We start from the raw sequence: 18,034 nt of genomic DNA, 5'->3' as shown, positions 1-18,034 counted from the left end.
CATCAGTCACTTAAGGTTCACAGGGTAACGTGACAGTGCCAAATTAATGACAATTAAAATATTATTCCACTTTCCAAAATGGGGTATTTTGTCACCCTCTAAATATAGGAGTACTCTCTTAAATTAGAAACTAGGCAAAAAGTATTTTTAAAATTTTTCATTTTAAGTCTTCTATTAGAAAAAATATAGATTTGTTAAACAAAAAATAATAATGTAGAAAGAAGGTCTTGGCCTCCATCAAAAAACTATATTATGCTTTAATGCAAAGAGAAAGAAATGGCTCTATGGGCAAAATTCAAGTATGAGTGACCAGTTTTTTAATTGTAAAGTAGGTGCAACATTTTTTAAAATGTTACAACACTGCATGACCTGTAATGCTCACAATATTTACATTAACTGCTTACATGAAACCATAAAAACTCTAAAAGAGAAAAAAAATCTGTATGGACTGAAACAAACTATTCCTAGCACCCACATCAATGCCATTATTAACCAATGAAATCAAGTGCACAAAAATACTTTACATAGTCTACTAATGTAAAGTATACATTGGTGAGAAAGTACAAACCTAATTAGTTAAAATGCCAAAAGAAGGGTTGGTCAATACAAACTCAGTGTTAGGACAGAAAAGCAAAAGGTAAAAAAAACAAACTAAATATAAACAAATGCACGCACACGCGCACACACACACACACACACACACACGTGTATTTATGAATAAAAACATTGTGTAGACAAAACAGCAGAAAAGCAGGCTGATACGAAAAATGGACAACATTAACTCTTTAAACATAACAAACACATCAACTTGTAACAAAAAAGTGTTAACTAAACTACACAAAAGATCACTTCACATGAGTTTGCATGTAGGACCATGGCAGTCTGTCCTGCCATTACACAAAAGACAAATGAACCTACCCAGTAGAAGGAAGGGTTCCTGCCTCCAGGCCACTGTAGCTTAGTGTAGCTAATTGCATTCCATCAGGTTGGGGTGGGGGAAAAAGAAATAAGAGCTGTCTGTATGAGACATGAAAAAGTAGGTTAGCCCAGTGGTAGTGCTATGTGCTGTGGCACAAGAAAGCTGAGTTTGGAAATGTCCTCAGGTCTCTTTATTCTCTGGGCCAGTGGATCTCAGTCATGTCACACAGATAATTGAGTTTGAGTTCTGGGGAAAGTCAATGGGGAGAGGAATAGTTACTCACTGTACAAGTGCCAACTGGTGGTTATCAGTAGAGTGGCAAGGTCATCAGCCTCAGAGGATGCTGATTTCTAACAGTCTTAACTATAGGATGCCATTCCAGGGAAAAAGGAATTCCAGGTTAAAGAGGTGGTGGTTCCCAGATGAAGAGGTCCATCTTAAGGACTCCGTCTTGGAACAAGGCAGGGCAAAATGAGAATTTACTTTGGGAAGGGGGGTGTACCACCACCACAATGGGAAAAAATTGAAAAAAATGATGACAATGTGCTACACTTATTAACTTTTTGTTATTTTTACAATGGCTCACAGCTTTAGGCTTGTTTATCTGTAGTTAATTACTTCCTTTCTACACGTTTCACATTATTCACTTAATATAACATAAATAATTTCGTTAATAGATTTAACCTGCACATTTCAGCCACATTAATATATATAAGAATCTGTTAAGGGTATAAATAATTCTTTTTAAATAAAATAAATCTGATATGTTACATAATACTGATAAAATTACTGTTGCTAATAGTTTTGTAAGCCACCTTTAACTTCTAGTTTAATAATACTGTATGAGGGATACTAGAATTATTTTTTAGGAACGCTGTGGAGCATGCCCTTTTATTCCATTGCAAAATCAAATTGTAATTAACATTAACACTCATATTTTCAAATAGGGCCATTCCCTCATATATGTAAACAGAATGTTTAATCAGGCTAAATAACCTCGGTTAACAAATATAGAGTTTGGGGGGGGGGGGGGTTCAAAGTCAATGGTGGTATAAATTGCTTAGTTTAGAAGGTGGCTATGAAACTTCAACTACAGAAATGGCTGACTAAAATATTCCATCTAAGCTTTCTTTTTACTTTAATAAAAAAATCTACAGCATTCTACTTTAAAACTTAAGTAAATAAAATGCAACCAGTGGTTGCAGCTTTTGAATTCTTAATTAGACCTGTGATCCCACATCCCTTTAGGAATCTGCAAGGTTGCACTCTCCTACAGAGACCTGAAATGGAGTACAGTACTTCCAGGCAAGGTTCATTCCAAACAGACAATATAAATGAACACTCAGTGGTGTGAAGTGTATGTCATAATTAAGGTATTACATAATCATGCCTTTTCTCTGCTGTTAAATACAAAAACAGCATCTTTTACATTATCATATAAAAGCATTTAGGCTGTATTTTTATTTATCACTTTACACTGGTAGTCTCTTGTATGTGTACTCAATAGAAACCAAAGAATTTTGTACACTATTTTTTTGTACAATAAAAGATAAAGTGTGCATTAGGTACGCTTGTACATGACAATATTGTACAATATTTACATTTCAGATATCACCATGAAATTCTGTATTATCTATATACACAATGAAAATTTATCAGAAACATTTGGACTATTTTTATAATCACAATTTCAGTATTATAGAAAAAATTCAGTAATCATCTGACATTTTTACTGTAATCTTTCAAGGAATCTGATTGGTTTATCCAGCATTAACTATCCCACATGATCAACAAAAATATTGTACCCCTATTTCGCTTAGCACCCTTTGATGGTATCTATCTGTCCTTGATATAAATATTGATATAATATCTATATCAATACCTATATACTGATTTATGTGCATGTTCAATTTGATAAGTACTGGACCAGTAACAAAGACATTCAATGTTATCTAGAGATCTTCCTCCTCTTCGGTTTTGGAGGTTTCACCTGTCTGTCTCCCTGTGGGATTTGGTGTACCTAGAAAATAAGTATATGAAAAGGTTAGCATAGAAAATTAAATAAAGCAACCTGTTAGTGATCAATCAATTACAGTATTGTTTGAAAAGTTATTATGCTTCCCTGGTGATACAGCTTTTAATTTTCCACATTAAAAGCAGAATTAGAAGTAAACTCAAGAACATTAAGCTCTGGGCTGAAGGGGGTTGAACATGTCACAGTGTGGATACTTCAAGCCTCAGGAGAAAGATACCACTTACACATCACTATATAGTATACAAGGAACTGAAGCACAAAGCAGTAATAATGTTAGGCTCCAGGGGAAACTGTTTACAAAACTGGGATAACAGCAGAAAGAAAGATGGATATACTGGGAAACAGAATGTGGAAACAGAGACAGACTTACAGCACTACCAGAGACATGAATTTAAGGGATAAACTATTTTGAGCAAACTGTTTTCATCCATCATCATCAATTTCAAGTTGAACAGTAGATTAATTAGCATGTGAAAATGTTTTAAATCAATTATTTTCCATTCAATGTCTATTATTAGTTTCCAGTTCAAAGCTGGGAGGAAAGATCATGATCATATAAAACTATTAAACACATTTATAACACAGCTATGAGAAATGGAATGCAGAACAATGTTCTGCTGTTTTATATGGAATACCACCACCATCTGTTGGTAGAAGTGAGGCTGTGTATTCTGGAAAAAAGCAATCTGTAGATTACAAATAACAGTTAATCAAAAATTACAAATCCTTGAACAATATGAAAAAATTTCTTTGTCATGATCATATCTCTTAAATTCTAGCTGTCTTGAATAATTTTATCATATAGTCAACAGATGTTATTGCTAGCATCAGTTATGCTCTATGTCAATTGTACCGTACATGTGTTACATTTAAAATTTACTAGTCCTGCCTGAACAGTGATAATTAAAAAAAGCTTATTTCAAAATGTGTAAGAACTACATTTGGTGTCCTATGATTTTCTGACCCTATTATTCCCAATTATCATACTATTTATGAAAATAAACCTCATCTTGATTAAGGATTTGTGACAAAGTAGCTCACGAGAGATTATTTTAGGATACAAAATTTGTTACATCAGGCTTGTCAACACAACAAAAACAACCTGGTCAGGGAACCTGATTACAGCACAGTTTCTCCCTGACCCAGCTTGCATCGTAGTTAAGAGTTGTAGCATGTATCTGTTTCATTTGGGTTGCATAACTGGATGAAAGCTACATAACATGGGTACAATAGAAACTGCCCAGGCAAACATTTTTAACTGTGATGTAACAGGGTTAGAGGCCAACTGTATCGTACCCAGATCCCCTGCTTTGGTTATATTTGTAGGATAGATGGTCTTATAGAGACCTATGATCAGATCTTACCTCCCCTGCAGTCAGTTGCAAAATTGCCATTGAGTTAGATGAAAATCCATAATTCTGTATTAGTAAAACTAACAACCAAAAGGTTCAGCTTTATCAACAATTCAAAGCAGACAGCAAGAGATAGAGACAGTATCACTAATATTATTTCCAGATGGTACTAAAACCAAGTCTAAAGTGCCAATCCTGAAAAGATTTCTGCATATGCGTAATTTTATGCACCATAAAGAGATCCATTTAAGCCTTATTGATTGTGTAAAATTAAGCATGTGCATAAGTCTTTTCAGGGTTGAGGTTTAGAATATCAGGAAAAAAAATCAATTTTATTTTAAAAGCTAAACCATTAATACTTACTAAAATATTAATTAGAAGTTTTGAGTATTTTAATGTATTGTACTTAATTTTTAATCATCTGCATGGACTTCTGTTATAATAAGAGTACAAAAAAAATCTCCAAATGTATTTTAAAAGTGTATTACATTATCAGAGATTTCTTTTGTCTGTATGCCACAAAATAAAAGTGGAAACAAAAAATAAAACAAGCACAGTCAGGTTCTGATGTTAAGTTTGTTCATCTTAATTTACTTCCTATGATATTTTTCATTTCATGTTAGATTAAGATTATTCACTGGAGTGTTATAGTCAAAAGATTTTTTTAATGTAGTTTCAACATCTTGATATACAAACTTTGAAAACAATTGGGTCTAGTTCTTGCACTCCTTATTCAGGCAAAACTCCAGGCATGTTAGTGGGAGTTGAGGATCTGTTCAAAATATTGGTCAGCCTCACACATGAAAGATATGTCCAATAATTACAGTGGGTGGAGAGCAATAATGCAGAGTAGTTACAATCTAACTGAAATTATAAATCTTTTTCAACTTTTAGTTGTTAAATCATAATAATTACAAAAACTGCGATAGCTTGAAAACTCCACAAAAATGAAAAAAAACCCACACACAATAAAAACCTATGTAACTAGAAAGCAAAGAGACTTACATTCCCAGACATTTTGTCCAGCTCACTCATGGCCTCATGTATAGCAGCTTCTAAATGGTTATTTAGCTTTCCGCTTCTAGAATGAAAAAAAAATTCTGTTAATATTTGTTTTCAATGGAAATACCCCATTTTCAAAGACTGTAGATAATCAAAATACATACATAAATAACCCATATTCTACTAACTTCATTCAGCATATAGATCTCCCATTGACAGCCAAGGAACCATTTGTGCAAATAATAAGAGTAAGTTATGGCCCATATATGTGTTCTCCTTTAAAATAAAGGCTTGTGCTACCCCTTTGTTTTATTTATTTTATTTTTAAAGGTAAGACTTTTATAAATTAAACAGGAATTATTATCTCCACAAGAGAAAAGATATCTATAAACAGAATGCAAAAGCACATGATACCATCACTAGATTGATTTTCTGTGTTTAAATGCAAAATGTGGCATGTTGTGCTATTTGACTTAGCTGTCAGCGTTAAAGTTTGTTTTTTGTTAAGAGAGCAACAGGTTTTACAGAACAGCGTCTCTTTCATGAACTTGACCCTGAGCAGTCATTATGCATGCCAAAGAACTGTCATTCCCTTAAGTTTCAGTTATTTTGGGCTACTTCAAAGAATGACAGAGAACTGACTAACCCTTAATGCTGGCCTGCCTTTATCTGCCTCCCATATCGCATTTACTCTGTAGCTGGAGGCTACATTAGTACTTCACAAGAGGGCTGTTGAAAAATAATACAGGTTGACATCCACCTGGAGAATGACACTGTTTTGCAAGGTTTTCATTTTCCCCAAATACTTGGAGCTCAATTGTGAATGTGTCTCTTTAGTTAGCCATAGGAGAGAAATCCCATTGTTTCTCTGAATCGTGGCAGTCACACACACTGCCGCCCACTGTTTTTAGCCAAATCACTGTGCTGCTCAGTTCACTTCCAAATATTACACTCACGGATTCAGTTTATGTGCATTATATTTATTAAAAGTAGTTTTCCATTTTAAACACCACACTCAGCATTCTGGGTCATATTTTTGTGACTGGCACTCCCAGAGGTGTCGAATTATCAAACAGTATTTCAAACACATTATTAGGGTCATTCCCGCATTGCACCAAACATAATTTGTTGACAGCTTTTTAAGCTCCTAGGCATATATGTTCAGCTGGGCTTTATTTTTAGTATCCAGTGGAATAAATTAAAATTGAAATCTAGACACAGCACTTGGTATTCGTAGCTGGAAAAAAAAATAAAGTGAATTTGAGAGGTAGCAGACTGATAGCCCACTTGATCTAATGTTTATCTGTCTCTGGTACTTACATGGCCCCATTACTGTAGTATCTGAGCACCTCACAGTCTTGAATGTATTTATCTTCACAACAGCCCATGAGATAGGGACGTGCTATTATTTCCACATTTTACAGATGAAGAACTCGGGCAAAGAGACCTCACTGATTTGCTCCACGTCACACAGGGAGTCTGTGGCTGAGCAGGGAACTGCACCCATGCAGCCGGAGGCCCTGGCTAGTACCCTAAGCATTGTGATGATCCTTCTTCATTTCAGCAGTGCGCGACCAAGCCCATAATCCATGAAACAATCCCCTTTTACATTTCAGCATTTTTAAAAAAATCACTTTTTTTTTTGCTTTAAGAAAGATAATTATGCTACCTGGGCCATGACTGGAAGCCCCACCCCAACTGAAGACAGACAAGGGTTCAAAAGGAATACTCTCCTGATAGCAGCATGGAAAAAAAGAAAAAAACCATTCTACAGTAATTCCATCCACCCCAGCTAGTCCACATATTGAGTTCAGTAACTATCAAAAGCAACTGCTAGATCCCATATAAAGAGCAGGGAGAGCTGTGTCTCATCCATTACCTAAAGAAAATATTCCATGATACATACTAACATCTTGTCTGTACTATACCCAGGCTTGGACCAAAAGGAATGCATAAAAATTCCCACATTCCACCCATTTTTATTATTCTGCAGTATGCAAAAGCATGCTGGGCACTTTACAGAACAGACAGAAAGACATGACTCCTGCCTGAAAGACTCATTAAGACTTATCTACATGCAAAATTGCACCAGTTAACTAAATGTTTGATTTAAAAATTGATTTGGTTAAACCAGTGCAAAAACTATGTGGAGATTCTTAAACTAATATAAACCTGTCTTATATTGATTAGGAACAGATTTAAACTAAACTGAACTAAGCCACTTTTAAACTGAACTACTAAATCAGGGATTTAAATTGGTTTAACTAACTTGCTTTAAAAAACAAGTTTCAGAGTAGCAGCCGTGTTAGTCTGTATTCGCAAAAAGAAAAGGTGTACTAGTGGCACCTTAGAGACTAACCAATTTATTTGAGCATAAGCTTTCGTGAGCTACAGCTCACTTCCTGTAGCTCACGAAAGCTTATGCTCAAATAAATTGGTTAGTCTCTAAGGTGCCACTAGTACTCCTTTTCTTTTTTAAAAAACAAGTTTAACTTAAACTGGTGTAAAATCTATTTCTAAACAAGCCCTTAGACATGTCTGAACTGGGAGTGCTTTGTTCCAGGTGAGCCTTGAGTGGGCCTGACTGTTATAAAAAGCCAGTCAGCTGCCAACCAGCTGAGCAGTAAACACAGGGAGTTCGCCTGCGGAGAGCCCACTGAGGCTTTCATCTTGCAGGCTTCTCTGAGTAGTTACTATAACACCTGAGGAAGCTCTTAGAAGGAAGGTAATATGGATGGTGAGCATTCAGCTGTTGTTACCTGCACAGGATGTACCATGTTTGTCTTTCTTTCACATGACAGAAGTGACTTTGTCTGTACAAAGTGCAAGCTGGTCTCCATATTGGAAGAGAAGGTTCAAGGTCTGGAGAAACAAGTATCGACCCTGCGGTGCATAAGAGAAACTGAAGATTTCCTGGACAGACGTCAGGATATGCTTCTATGGACACAACATTCTGAAGATTCAGAGCAGGCTGCGCAGCGGGGACAGAGGGACGGTGAAGAAATTTGGCAGCATGTTAACTCCAGAAGAAGAAAGGGGAGCATCCATGTACCAGCAATGCAGATACAGGTAAGCAACCGTTTTCATGTTCTCTCCACAGGTACTAATGCAGAGAGTGGACTAGATGATACATCTGAGGCAAGGGAGCAGAAGGAGACTCTGCTGATTGGAAGGCATGAGATGCACTGTCCTAGGGATGGGGATTCCACGACCACCGCTCCCAAGACAAGAAGGCGGGTGGTGGTGGCCGGGGACTCCCTCCTCAGGGGGACTGAGTCATCTATCTGCTACCCCGACCGGGAAAACCGAGAAGTCTGCTGCTTGCCAGGAGCTAGGATTCACGATGTGATGGACAGACTGCAGAGACTCATCAAGCCCTCGGATCGCTACCCCTTCCTGCTTCTCCATGTGGGCACCAATGATACTGCCAAGAACGGCCTTGAGCGGATCACTGCAGACTATGTGGTTCTGGGAAGAAGGATAAAGGAGTTTGAGGTGCAAGTGGTGCTCTCGTCCATCCTCCTTGTGGAAGAAAAAGGCCCGGGCAGAGACCGTCAAATCGTGGAAGTCAACGAATGGCTACGCAAGTGGTGTCTGAGAGAAGGCTTTGGGTTCTTTGACCATGGGATGGTGTTCCAAGAAGGAGGCGTGCTAGGCAGAGACGGGCTCCACCTAACGAAGAGAGGGAAGAGCATCTTTGCAAGCAGGCTGGCTAACCTTGTGAGGAGGGCTTTAAACTAGGTTCACCGGGGGAAGGAGACCAAAGCTCTGAGGTAAGTGGGGAAGTGGGATACCGGGAGGAAGCACGAACAGGAGAGCGCAAGAGGGGAGTGCTCCTGCTTCGTACTGAGAAAGTGGGACGATCAGCGAGTTATCTTAAGTGCCTATGCAAGAAGCCTGGGAAACAAGCAGGGAGAACTGGAAGTCCTGGCACAGTCAAGGAATTATGATGTGACTGGAATAACAGAGACTTGATGGAATAATTCACATGTGATGGATGGATATAAACTGTTCAGGAAGGACAGGCAGGGCAGAAAAGGTGGGGGAGTTGCATTTTAAGAGAGCAGTATGACTGCTCAGAGCTCCGGTATGAAACTGCAGAAAAAGAAACTGAGAGTCTCTGGATTAAGTTTAGAGGTGTGAGCAACAAGGGTGATGTCGTGGTGGGAGTCTGCTATAGACCACCGGACCAGGGGGATGAGGCTTTCTTCCGGCAACTAACGGAAATTACTAGATCGCAGGCTTTGGTTCTCATGGGAGACTTCAATCACCTTGATATCTGTTGGGAGAGCAATACAGCGGTGGAAAGACAATCCAGGAAGTTTTTGGAAAGTGTAGGGGACAATTTCCTGGTGAAAGTGCTGGAGGAACCAACTAGGGGCAGAGCTCTTCTTGACCTGCTGCTCACAAAACAGGAAGAATTAGTAGGGGAAGCAAAAGTGGATGGGAACCTGGGAGGCAGTGACCATGAGATGGTCGAGTTCAGGATCCTGACACAGGGAAGACAGCAGAGCAGCAGAATATGGACCCTGGACTTCAGAAAAGCATACTGACTCCCTCAGGGAACTGATGGGCAGGATCCCCTGGGAGAATAACATGAGCGGGAAAGGAGTCCAGGAGAGCTGGCTGTATTTTAAAGAATCCTTATTGAGGTTACAGGAACAAACCATCCCGATGTGTAGAAAGAATAGTAAATAGGGCAGGTGACCAGCTTGGCTTAACAGTGAAATCCTTGCTGCTCTTAAATACAAAAAAGAAGCTTACAAGAAGTGGAAGATTGGACAAATGACCAGGGAGGAGTATAAAAATATTGCTCGGGCATGCAGGAGTGAAATCAGGAAGGCCAAATCACATTGTGAGTTGCAGCTTGCAAGATATGTTAAGAAGGGTTTCTTCAGGTATGTTAGCAACAAGAAGAAAGTCAAGGAAAGTGTGGGCCCCTTACTGAATGAGGGAGGCAACCTAGTGACAGAGGATGTGGAAAAAGCTAATGTACTCAATGCTTTTTTTGCCTCTGTCTTCACGAACAAGGTCAGCTCCCAGACTACTGCACTGGGCAGCACAGCATGGGGAGGAGGTGACCAACCCTCTGAGGAGAAAGAAGTGGTTCGGGACTATTTAGAAAAGCTGGACGAGCGCAAGTCTTTGGGGCCGGATGCGCTGCATCCGAGAGCGCTAAAGGAGTTGGTGGATGTGATTGCAGAGCCATTGGCCATTATCTTTGAAAACTCATGGCGATCAGGGGAGGTCCCGGACGACTGGAAAAAGGGTAACGTAGTGCCCATCTTTAAAAAAGGGAAGGAGGAGGATCCGGGGAACTACAGGCCAGTCAGCCTCACCTCAGTCCCTGGAAAAATCATGGAGCAGGTCCTCAAGGAATCAATTCTGAAGCACGTAGAGGAGAGGAAAGTGATCAGGAACAATTAGTATAGATTCACCAAGGGCAAGTCATGCTTGACTAATCTAATTGCCTTCTATGATGAGATAACTGGCTCTGTGGATGAGGGGAAAGCGGTGGACGTGTTATTCCTTGACTTTAGCAAAGCTTTTGACACGGTCTCCCACAGTATTCTTGCCAGCAAGTTAAAGAAGTATGGGCTGGATGAATGGACTACAAAGTGGACAGAAAGCTGGCTAGATCGTCGGGCTCAACGGGTACTGATCAATGGCTCCATGTCTAGTTGGCAGCCAGTATCAAGCGGAGTGCCCCAAGGGTCGGTCCTGGGGCCAGTTTTGTTCAATATCTTCATTAATGATCTGGAGGATGGTGTGGATTGCACCCTCAGCAAGTTTGCAGATGACACTAAACTGGGACGAGTGGTAGATACGCTGGAGGGTAGGGATCAGATACAGAGGGCCCTAGACAAATTAGAGGACTGGGCCAAAAGAAATCTGATGAGGTTCAACAAGGACAAGTGCAGAGTCCTGCACTTAGGACGGAAGAATCCTATGCACCGCAAAAGACTAGGGACTGAATGGCTAGGCAGCAGTTCTTCAGAAAAGGACCTAGGGGTTACAGTGGACGAGAAGCTGGATATGAGTCAACAGTGTGCCCTTGTTGACAAGAAGGCCAATGGCATTTTGGGCTGTATAAGTAGGGGCATTGCTAGCAGATCGAGGGATGTGATCGTTCCCCTCTATTTGACATTGGTGAGGCCTCATCTGGAGTACTGTGTCCAGTTTTGGGCCCCACACTACAAGAAGGACGTTGAAAATTTGGAAAGAGTTCAGCGGAGGGCAACAAAAATGATTAGGGGGCTGGAGCACATGATTTATGAGGAGAGGCTGAGGGAACTGGGATTATTTAGTCTGCAAAAGAGAAGAATGAGGGGGGATTTGATAACTGCTTTCAATGACCTGAAAGAGGGTTCCAAAGAGGATGGATCTAGACTGTTCTCAGTGGTAGCAGATGACAGAACAAGGAGTAATGGTCTCAAGTTGCAGTGGGGGAGGTTTAGGTTGGACATTAGGAAAAACTTTTTCACTAGGAGGGTGGTGAAGCACTGGAATGCATTACATAGGGAGGTGGTGGAATCTCCTTCCTTTGAGGTTTTTAAGGTCAGGCTTGACAACGCCCTGGCTGGGATTTAGTTGGGGATTGGTCCTGCTTTGAGCAGGGAGTTGTACTAGATGACCTCCTGAGGTCCCTTCCAACCCTGATATTCTCTGATTCTATGACATGATGCAATGAATACTTACAATAAACAAGCATGGAGAGAATGGGGGAAGGAAGACTGAGGGTTAAAGAAACAAGACCATGTTGTTCATTTTAGAGAAAGGAACATTCTGATGGTTCAGGTGCCTCTGGGGTTGCTCTGTGATCACTTTCTCAATCACCTTCTGCCAAAGTGGGAAATAGACCTTGTGAGCCTTTAAATTAATGTCTTAATAGGACTAATGGTTTTACAGTGAATGCCAGCTAAATCATTTGGCATTTAATTAAACTGATAGAGCAATAATTTTAAAAAAAAGTGTCAAAAGCACGAGAATTTGTTTTCACTGACAATCTTGCATTCATAATAGGAAATCTACCTATATGGTAGATCTCAGGTTTCCCAATAATATGTTCTTTCAAGCTGGCTTGGAAAGCAAGTATTTGACCAAAGCTGCAGCAGATAATGGTTTTCTCTGCCTAGAAGGTAGATCAGCATATGGAGGTATTTCAAAGATAAATAAGTGTTTCAGACTCCCTAAAAGGCAGTCTCTCATCGATAGGTTGACTCCTAGACATGCATCTGTTTCTACCCAGAATACCACTCATTAACTATCGAGCTTCCTGGAGAGGTAATAACATGTTTTCTGACTAGAAGGCAGATTAGCATAGGAAGATGTTTAATAGGTAACTATACATCCTTGCCTGCTAGCTACCAACCGGCATTCATTGTATTTCTTTCAGTCTACCTCTGCTTAAAAGACTGGACATTATCTTTGGAAATGTTAAACAAACAAATAACACTGAATTTTGCATTGCCACCTTGGGACAGACTAGATGATTTATTCACTTTCAGCAGCTAATTTCTATGATTTTATGACTTGGACAATATATATTAATGTAAAAAAAGTATTTTTCTTAGAGAAAGAGACATCATTGTCTTAGTTAACTACTATATCAGAGGCTGATTAAAAGAATTGTAGAAGAAATTAAGTTTATTCGCTAGAGTCAAGGAATGATGGATTTTTTAAAATAAAATGATAAAAATAAATCACTTAAATGTATAACACCATCTATCAACAAAATATCCTAGGTGTTTCCAAAAACAAAACAAAACAAAAACAAAAAATCCAGATTAAAAAACTAAAAACATACAATAATTAAAATCAGATTAAAATTATAAATAAAACCAATCTGCTGTGCTAAAAGCCTTTTAACATCAACATTTTTAAGAGATCTGGAATCATGGCTGTCAGGCCAGTATGCAAGATACATGGCTATAATGTGGAAACATTTTTAAAATAATGATTATTGCTTGACTAAATTATTTACTCTCATAAAACATAATGAATCTGTAGACTTCCAAAATAATCCTTTTTAATTCATCAGTTTCTGCTACAAAAAACCCTAGTGATACACACTATGGAACAGAACAAAGGCATAACACTTCAAAATTTTCAATTTTGTTCAAGGATAAGATAAATTGTATTCTGATTGGACTGGCTACCGGTCTGCTAGTGGGTCTATGCTGATAGGAGACAAATACACTATATTATCAGTGATGTTTCAGTCTGTTTTGCTCACCAAGATTCTGGATGTGGTGGAAGAGGTTCAAGCAACTGTGAATTAGACTTGTTATCTTAATCTTGCATGTGCTCTCACTCTCTCTCTCTAGGTGTAGCTACATATATTCTCTTTGATTTCTCAATGCCTGGGGGAAGACTGTGTACTGGACAAGAGCAAGTCTGTTGAAGCTTAATACACAAGATAGAGATGATGGTAGTAATGCAATAGGAATCACTGGGAGAGAATACCAGTACTCCTTTCTTCATCAAGGAAGTTCATAATACAGGGATCATCCTGGATCATCAAGTGTCATCAGTAGCCATCAGCATATTTTCAATTTCATTTAGCTCGACAAATAGCAACCATTTCTCTGCCTGCTTACTTAGAGGTGAGAACAGTAGGGAATATGTGTGTGAGTATAAAACATCTGTTCTCCATAAGTAGAACTGGCTTTCTATCTGCTTCCAGGTGCAATTGAAGATGTTGATTTGTGTTTACACAGCTTTGTACCATTTTGAGTCCTCACTACAGGGAGATTCCTCCCTACCTCTATCTGTATTACTTTGGCAGCTCAGATCACTCTTTTGCTACCAGTTCCTACATTTGTACCTCTAGGAAAAGAAGGCAGGGTGTTCTTGATGGAAAGTTCTTAACTCTGGAATTTGCACCCTTTCCTGTTCAGAGCTCACATCTGTTGATCTTCAAGGCTTACTGCAGAGCTCATTTATTCACTCCGGCATTTCGTTGAGAAGGGAATGTATGACTATGGGAAGAGTAGAGAGTCTGGGAAAGATTTAGGGATGGGAGTTCATTTAATTTTGATATTGTTAATGATGGCGACTTCAAAATTTGTACGTGTGTTTAGAGGAAGCATTTAGGAAGGACTGAGTGGGCAAAAGGCAAGGGGGAGTGCGACTGTTTCCGAGTCAGTAATAACTCAGAAGAACATGATCTTGAAGGCTTATGGATCAGTGTCCTAAAAGATAAAGCACAAGATGGGCTATTAGTTGGTGCTTGCTACAGACCTCCAAATCACATAAAGGAACAGGATGACTGCCTCCTAAAACACCTATCTATAGTATGGGGTGGGGGGGGACGACCCTGCGTGATCATGGGGGACTTCAATTTGAGTGACATACGCTGGAGGTCTCAGGCTACCAGTACTAAAACATCCTTGCAATTTTCAATATTATAGAAGACAATTTCCTAACGCAAAAAGCGTTGTACCCACATAGGGGAATTCTTTATTAGACCTTGTTCTAACCAGATAAAGAGGAACTGATCACTGAACTAAAAATTAATGGTCGTTTAGGCAGAAGTGATCATGACTTATTCAGATTTATAATATACAAGCAGAATAATGTCCAGACCAGTAATATATACTTGGTGCTTTAATAGGAACAATTTCAGAAAGCTGAAAACAAATTAGGAGCCAAATCAGCTGAGAGGGAGAATTTAATTTAATTTAATTAGAAAATGTGAATGATAATGGGAAGAATTTAAGAACACCTTACTAAATATCCAAAAAACATAATCCCACAATTGAGGAAGAAGGCTGTGCTGTTTAAAAAACTGACCTGGTTTAGAGCAGAAGTGAAGGCAGCTATTAAAAAAATATATATTACAAATAGAAGGAAGGGGAAGTTGATAGTAATTAATATAAATCAGAAGTTAGGAATTGTAGAAAAGGGATAGGGGAAGCAAAGGAACACAAAGAGAAGTGTATGGCTAGCAGGGTTAAGGACAAAAAGAAGGAATTTTTAAAATATATTAGGAACAAAAAGAATCCTGACAATAGTATTGGTCCATTACTAGATGAAAATGGTACAATTATCAATAACAATTCAGAAAAGGCAAAAATATTCAATAAATATTTCTGTTCTGTATTTGGGGGGAAAATAGATGACACAGTCTCATCATATGTTGATAACACTCTGTCCATTCCACTAGTATCTCTGCAGGATGTTAAACAGAAGCTACTGAAATCAGACAGTTGAAAATTGGCAGGTCTAAATAACTTGCATCCAAGAGTTCTAAAGAGCTGTCTGAGGAGCTTGCTGGACAGTTAATGTTGATTTTAATTAAGGCTTGGTGCACTGGGGAAGATCCAGAAGACTGGAAGAAAGCTAATTTTATGCCAATTTTTAAAAGGGTTAAATGTGATGACCCACATAATTATAGGCCTGTCAGCCTGACATCAATCCTTAGCAAGATAATGGAGCAAGATATGGGACTCTATTAAAAATGAACTAAAGCAGGATAATGTAATTAACGCAAATCAACATGGATTTATGGAAAATAGATTCTGTCAAACTAACCTGTTTTTTTAAATGAGATTACTAGTTTTGGCTGATAAAGGTGATAGTGTTGATATAATATACTTAGACTTTTGTAAGGCATTTCACTTGGTATAACATGACATTTTGATTAAAAAACTAGAATGATATAAAAATAACATGGTATACATTAAATGGATTAAGAACTGGCTAACTGATAGATCTCAAAATGTAACTGTAAACAGAGAATTGTCATCAAGCAGGTGTGTTTCCCAGGGGGTCCCACAGGGACTGGTTCTTAGCCCTATGCTATTTAACATTTTTATCAATGACCAGGAAGAAAACATGTAATCATCACTAATAAAGTTTGCAGATGACACAAAAATTGGGAGAGTAGTATATAATGAACAGGACAGGTTGATTCAGAGTTCTCTTGGATCGTTTGGTAAAGTGGGTGCAAACAAACAATATGCATTTTGATATGGCTAAATGTAAATGTACACATCTAGGAACAAAGACTGTATGCTGTATATACAGGATGTCCTGGGAAGCAGTGATTCTCAGAAAAAAGATTTGGGGGTCATGGTGGATAATTATTGGCTCTCAGTGTGGTGGTGTGGCCAAAAGAGCAAATGTGATCCTGTGATGTAAGACTACGGAAGAATCGAGGAGGAGTAAAGAGGTTATTTTACCTCTGTGCTTGGCAGTGGTGCAGCTGTTGCTGGAACACTGTGTTCAGTTCTGGCATGCACAGTTCAAGAAGGACGTTGATAAATTGGAGAGGGTTCAGAGAAAAAAAAACATGTGAAGAGTGATTAAAGGAATAGAAAACAGGCCTTATAGTGATATTCAAAAAGCTCAATTCTATTTAGCTTAATAAGAGAAGGTTAAGGGGTGACATAATTACAGTCTGTAAGTATCCAATATGATGGGGATGTCAAGAGTTTTCAGGTTATCTGGCAATGTCGATACCAGACAGAAAATGTTTTTCACTTTGCTGGCTAGCAATTTCTAGTGGACTTCTTCCTACTATTGCTAAGGATGGCCTGAACTGCTTCTGAACATGTCCTTTCTAGGTTCGACGCCCATCCAAATACCTGGCTGTCAGATGGAGGGAAGCTATATTCGGATCCTAACCTTTCACTTCACTTGGGTCAATAGGTCCAGGAAGAATTCAGTACTGATGGTTAGGCATGCTAACATCTGAAGAATATTGGGGAACCACAATTTTCTGAGCCATCTGGGAGAAATTAGGATGACCACTGCTCTATCCTGCTTGATCTTCCTCAGAATGAAAGCTAGACATGGAATGGGAGGGAAGATGTATGTTAGCTTTCCCAATCAAGGAACTAGAAGTGTTTCTTCCGTGGAGTCCTGACTTTGAGCCCTCTGGAACAGCAGATTGGGCATTTTCTTTTCTCTTGAGATGCAAGCAGATCACAAGACCGAGACTAGCACTGCCGAAATATGTTCTGTACCATGGAGTCATGCAGCTGTCATTCGTGGTCCTTGGAGAAATGTCTGCTGAGGCTGTTTGCCAGTGTGTTTTATATCTCTGGGAGGTGCACTGCTAACACAGATTTGGTGGTGAATATACAGTTCCAAAGATTGACAGTTGCTATATATAAGGGGTCGACCTTGCGTCTCCTTGTTTGTTGATGTAGAACACTGTTGTCTAACATCACCTTAACATGCAGGATTTATATGAATTACTTGCAGGTCTCACAAACATCTTGTAGTTCTAGGAGGTTTTTGTGCACCCACAACTCGAGGACTCCATGTTCCCTGCACTATATGCTTGTCTATATGAGCACCCCAACCCAGTAAAGAGGCAACCATGATCAATGTCTCCTCAGGTGGGGAGTAGTGAAAGGACCTCTTCCCCCATACACTTGTTCCCTGTACCCACATCCTGCAGGCTAGAGAAGCTCGCACTCTGAGGGGAAGTGAGACTAGTTTGTCTATACTGTGTCTGCTCGGCATGTATAACCACCGAAACCAAGCCTGTAGACAATGAAGGTGAAGACTCATAAAGGGTGTCTCCTAGGACAGGAAGCCATATGACCTAGAAGGACGAGACATGATCAGACTGACATCTGGGAGCTCAACTGTATTGACTGACAAGGTCCTTTGTAGACTGGACTCTGCCCTGAGGAAGATATGCTTTGGCACTTAGAGAGTCTAGTGTTGCCCCAATGAACTCTACAGTCTGCACAGGAACTAAGACAGACT

The 18,034-nt window shown here is 39.2% G+C and overlaps 1 protein-coding gene across 19 annotated transcripts in view; it reads right to left on the bottom strand.

The window, feature by feature from the left end:
- Positions 1-294: 294 nt before the first annotated feature.
- Positions 295-18,034, bottom strand: part of MBD5 (methyl-CpG binding domain protein 5) — a 248,204-nt gene continuing 230,464 nt past the window's right edge. For 18 of the 19 annotated variants that reach the window (XR_006284871.1, XM_043525239.1, XM_043525240.1 and 15 more), the window contains 2 exons: positions 5,312-5,387; positions 295-2,939 (listed from right to left, as the gene is read on the bottom strand). Coding sequence is in view for 17 of the 19 variants with exons in the window: in XM_043525239.1 (XP_043381174.1) it covers positions 2,868-2,939; positions 5,312-5,387 (148 nt within the window). In the remaining 2 variants the exon portion in view is untranslated. The remainder of the gene's footprint in view (positions 2,940-5,311; positions 5,388-18,034) is intronic. The other variant, XR_006284870.1, reaches the window with a different exon arrangement.

This window comes from Chelonia mydas, chromosome 11 (assembly GCF_015237465.2).
Source record: "Chelonia mydas isolate rCheMyd1 chromosome 11, rCheMyd1.pri.v2, whole genome shotgun sequence".
Lineage (NCBI taxonomy): Eukaryota > Metazoa > Chordata > Testudines > Cheloniidae > Chelonia > Chelonia mydas.
This window is presented reverse-complemented; position numbering and strand designations above follow the sequence as displayed.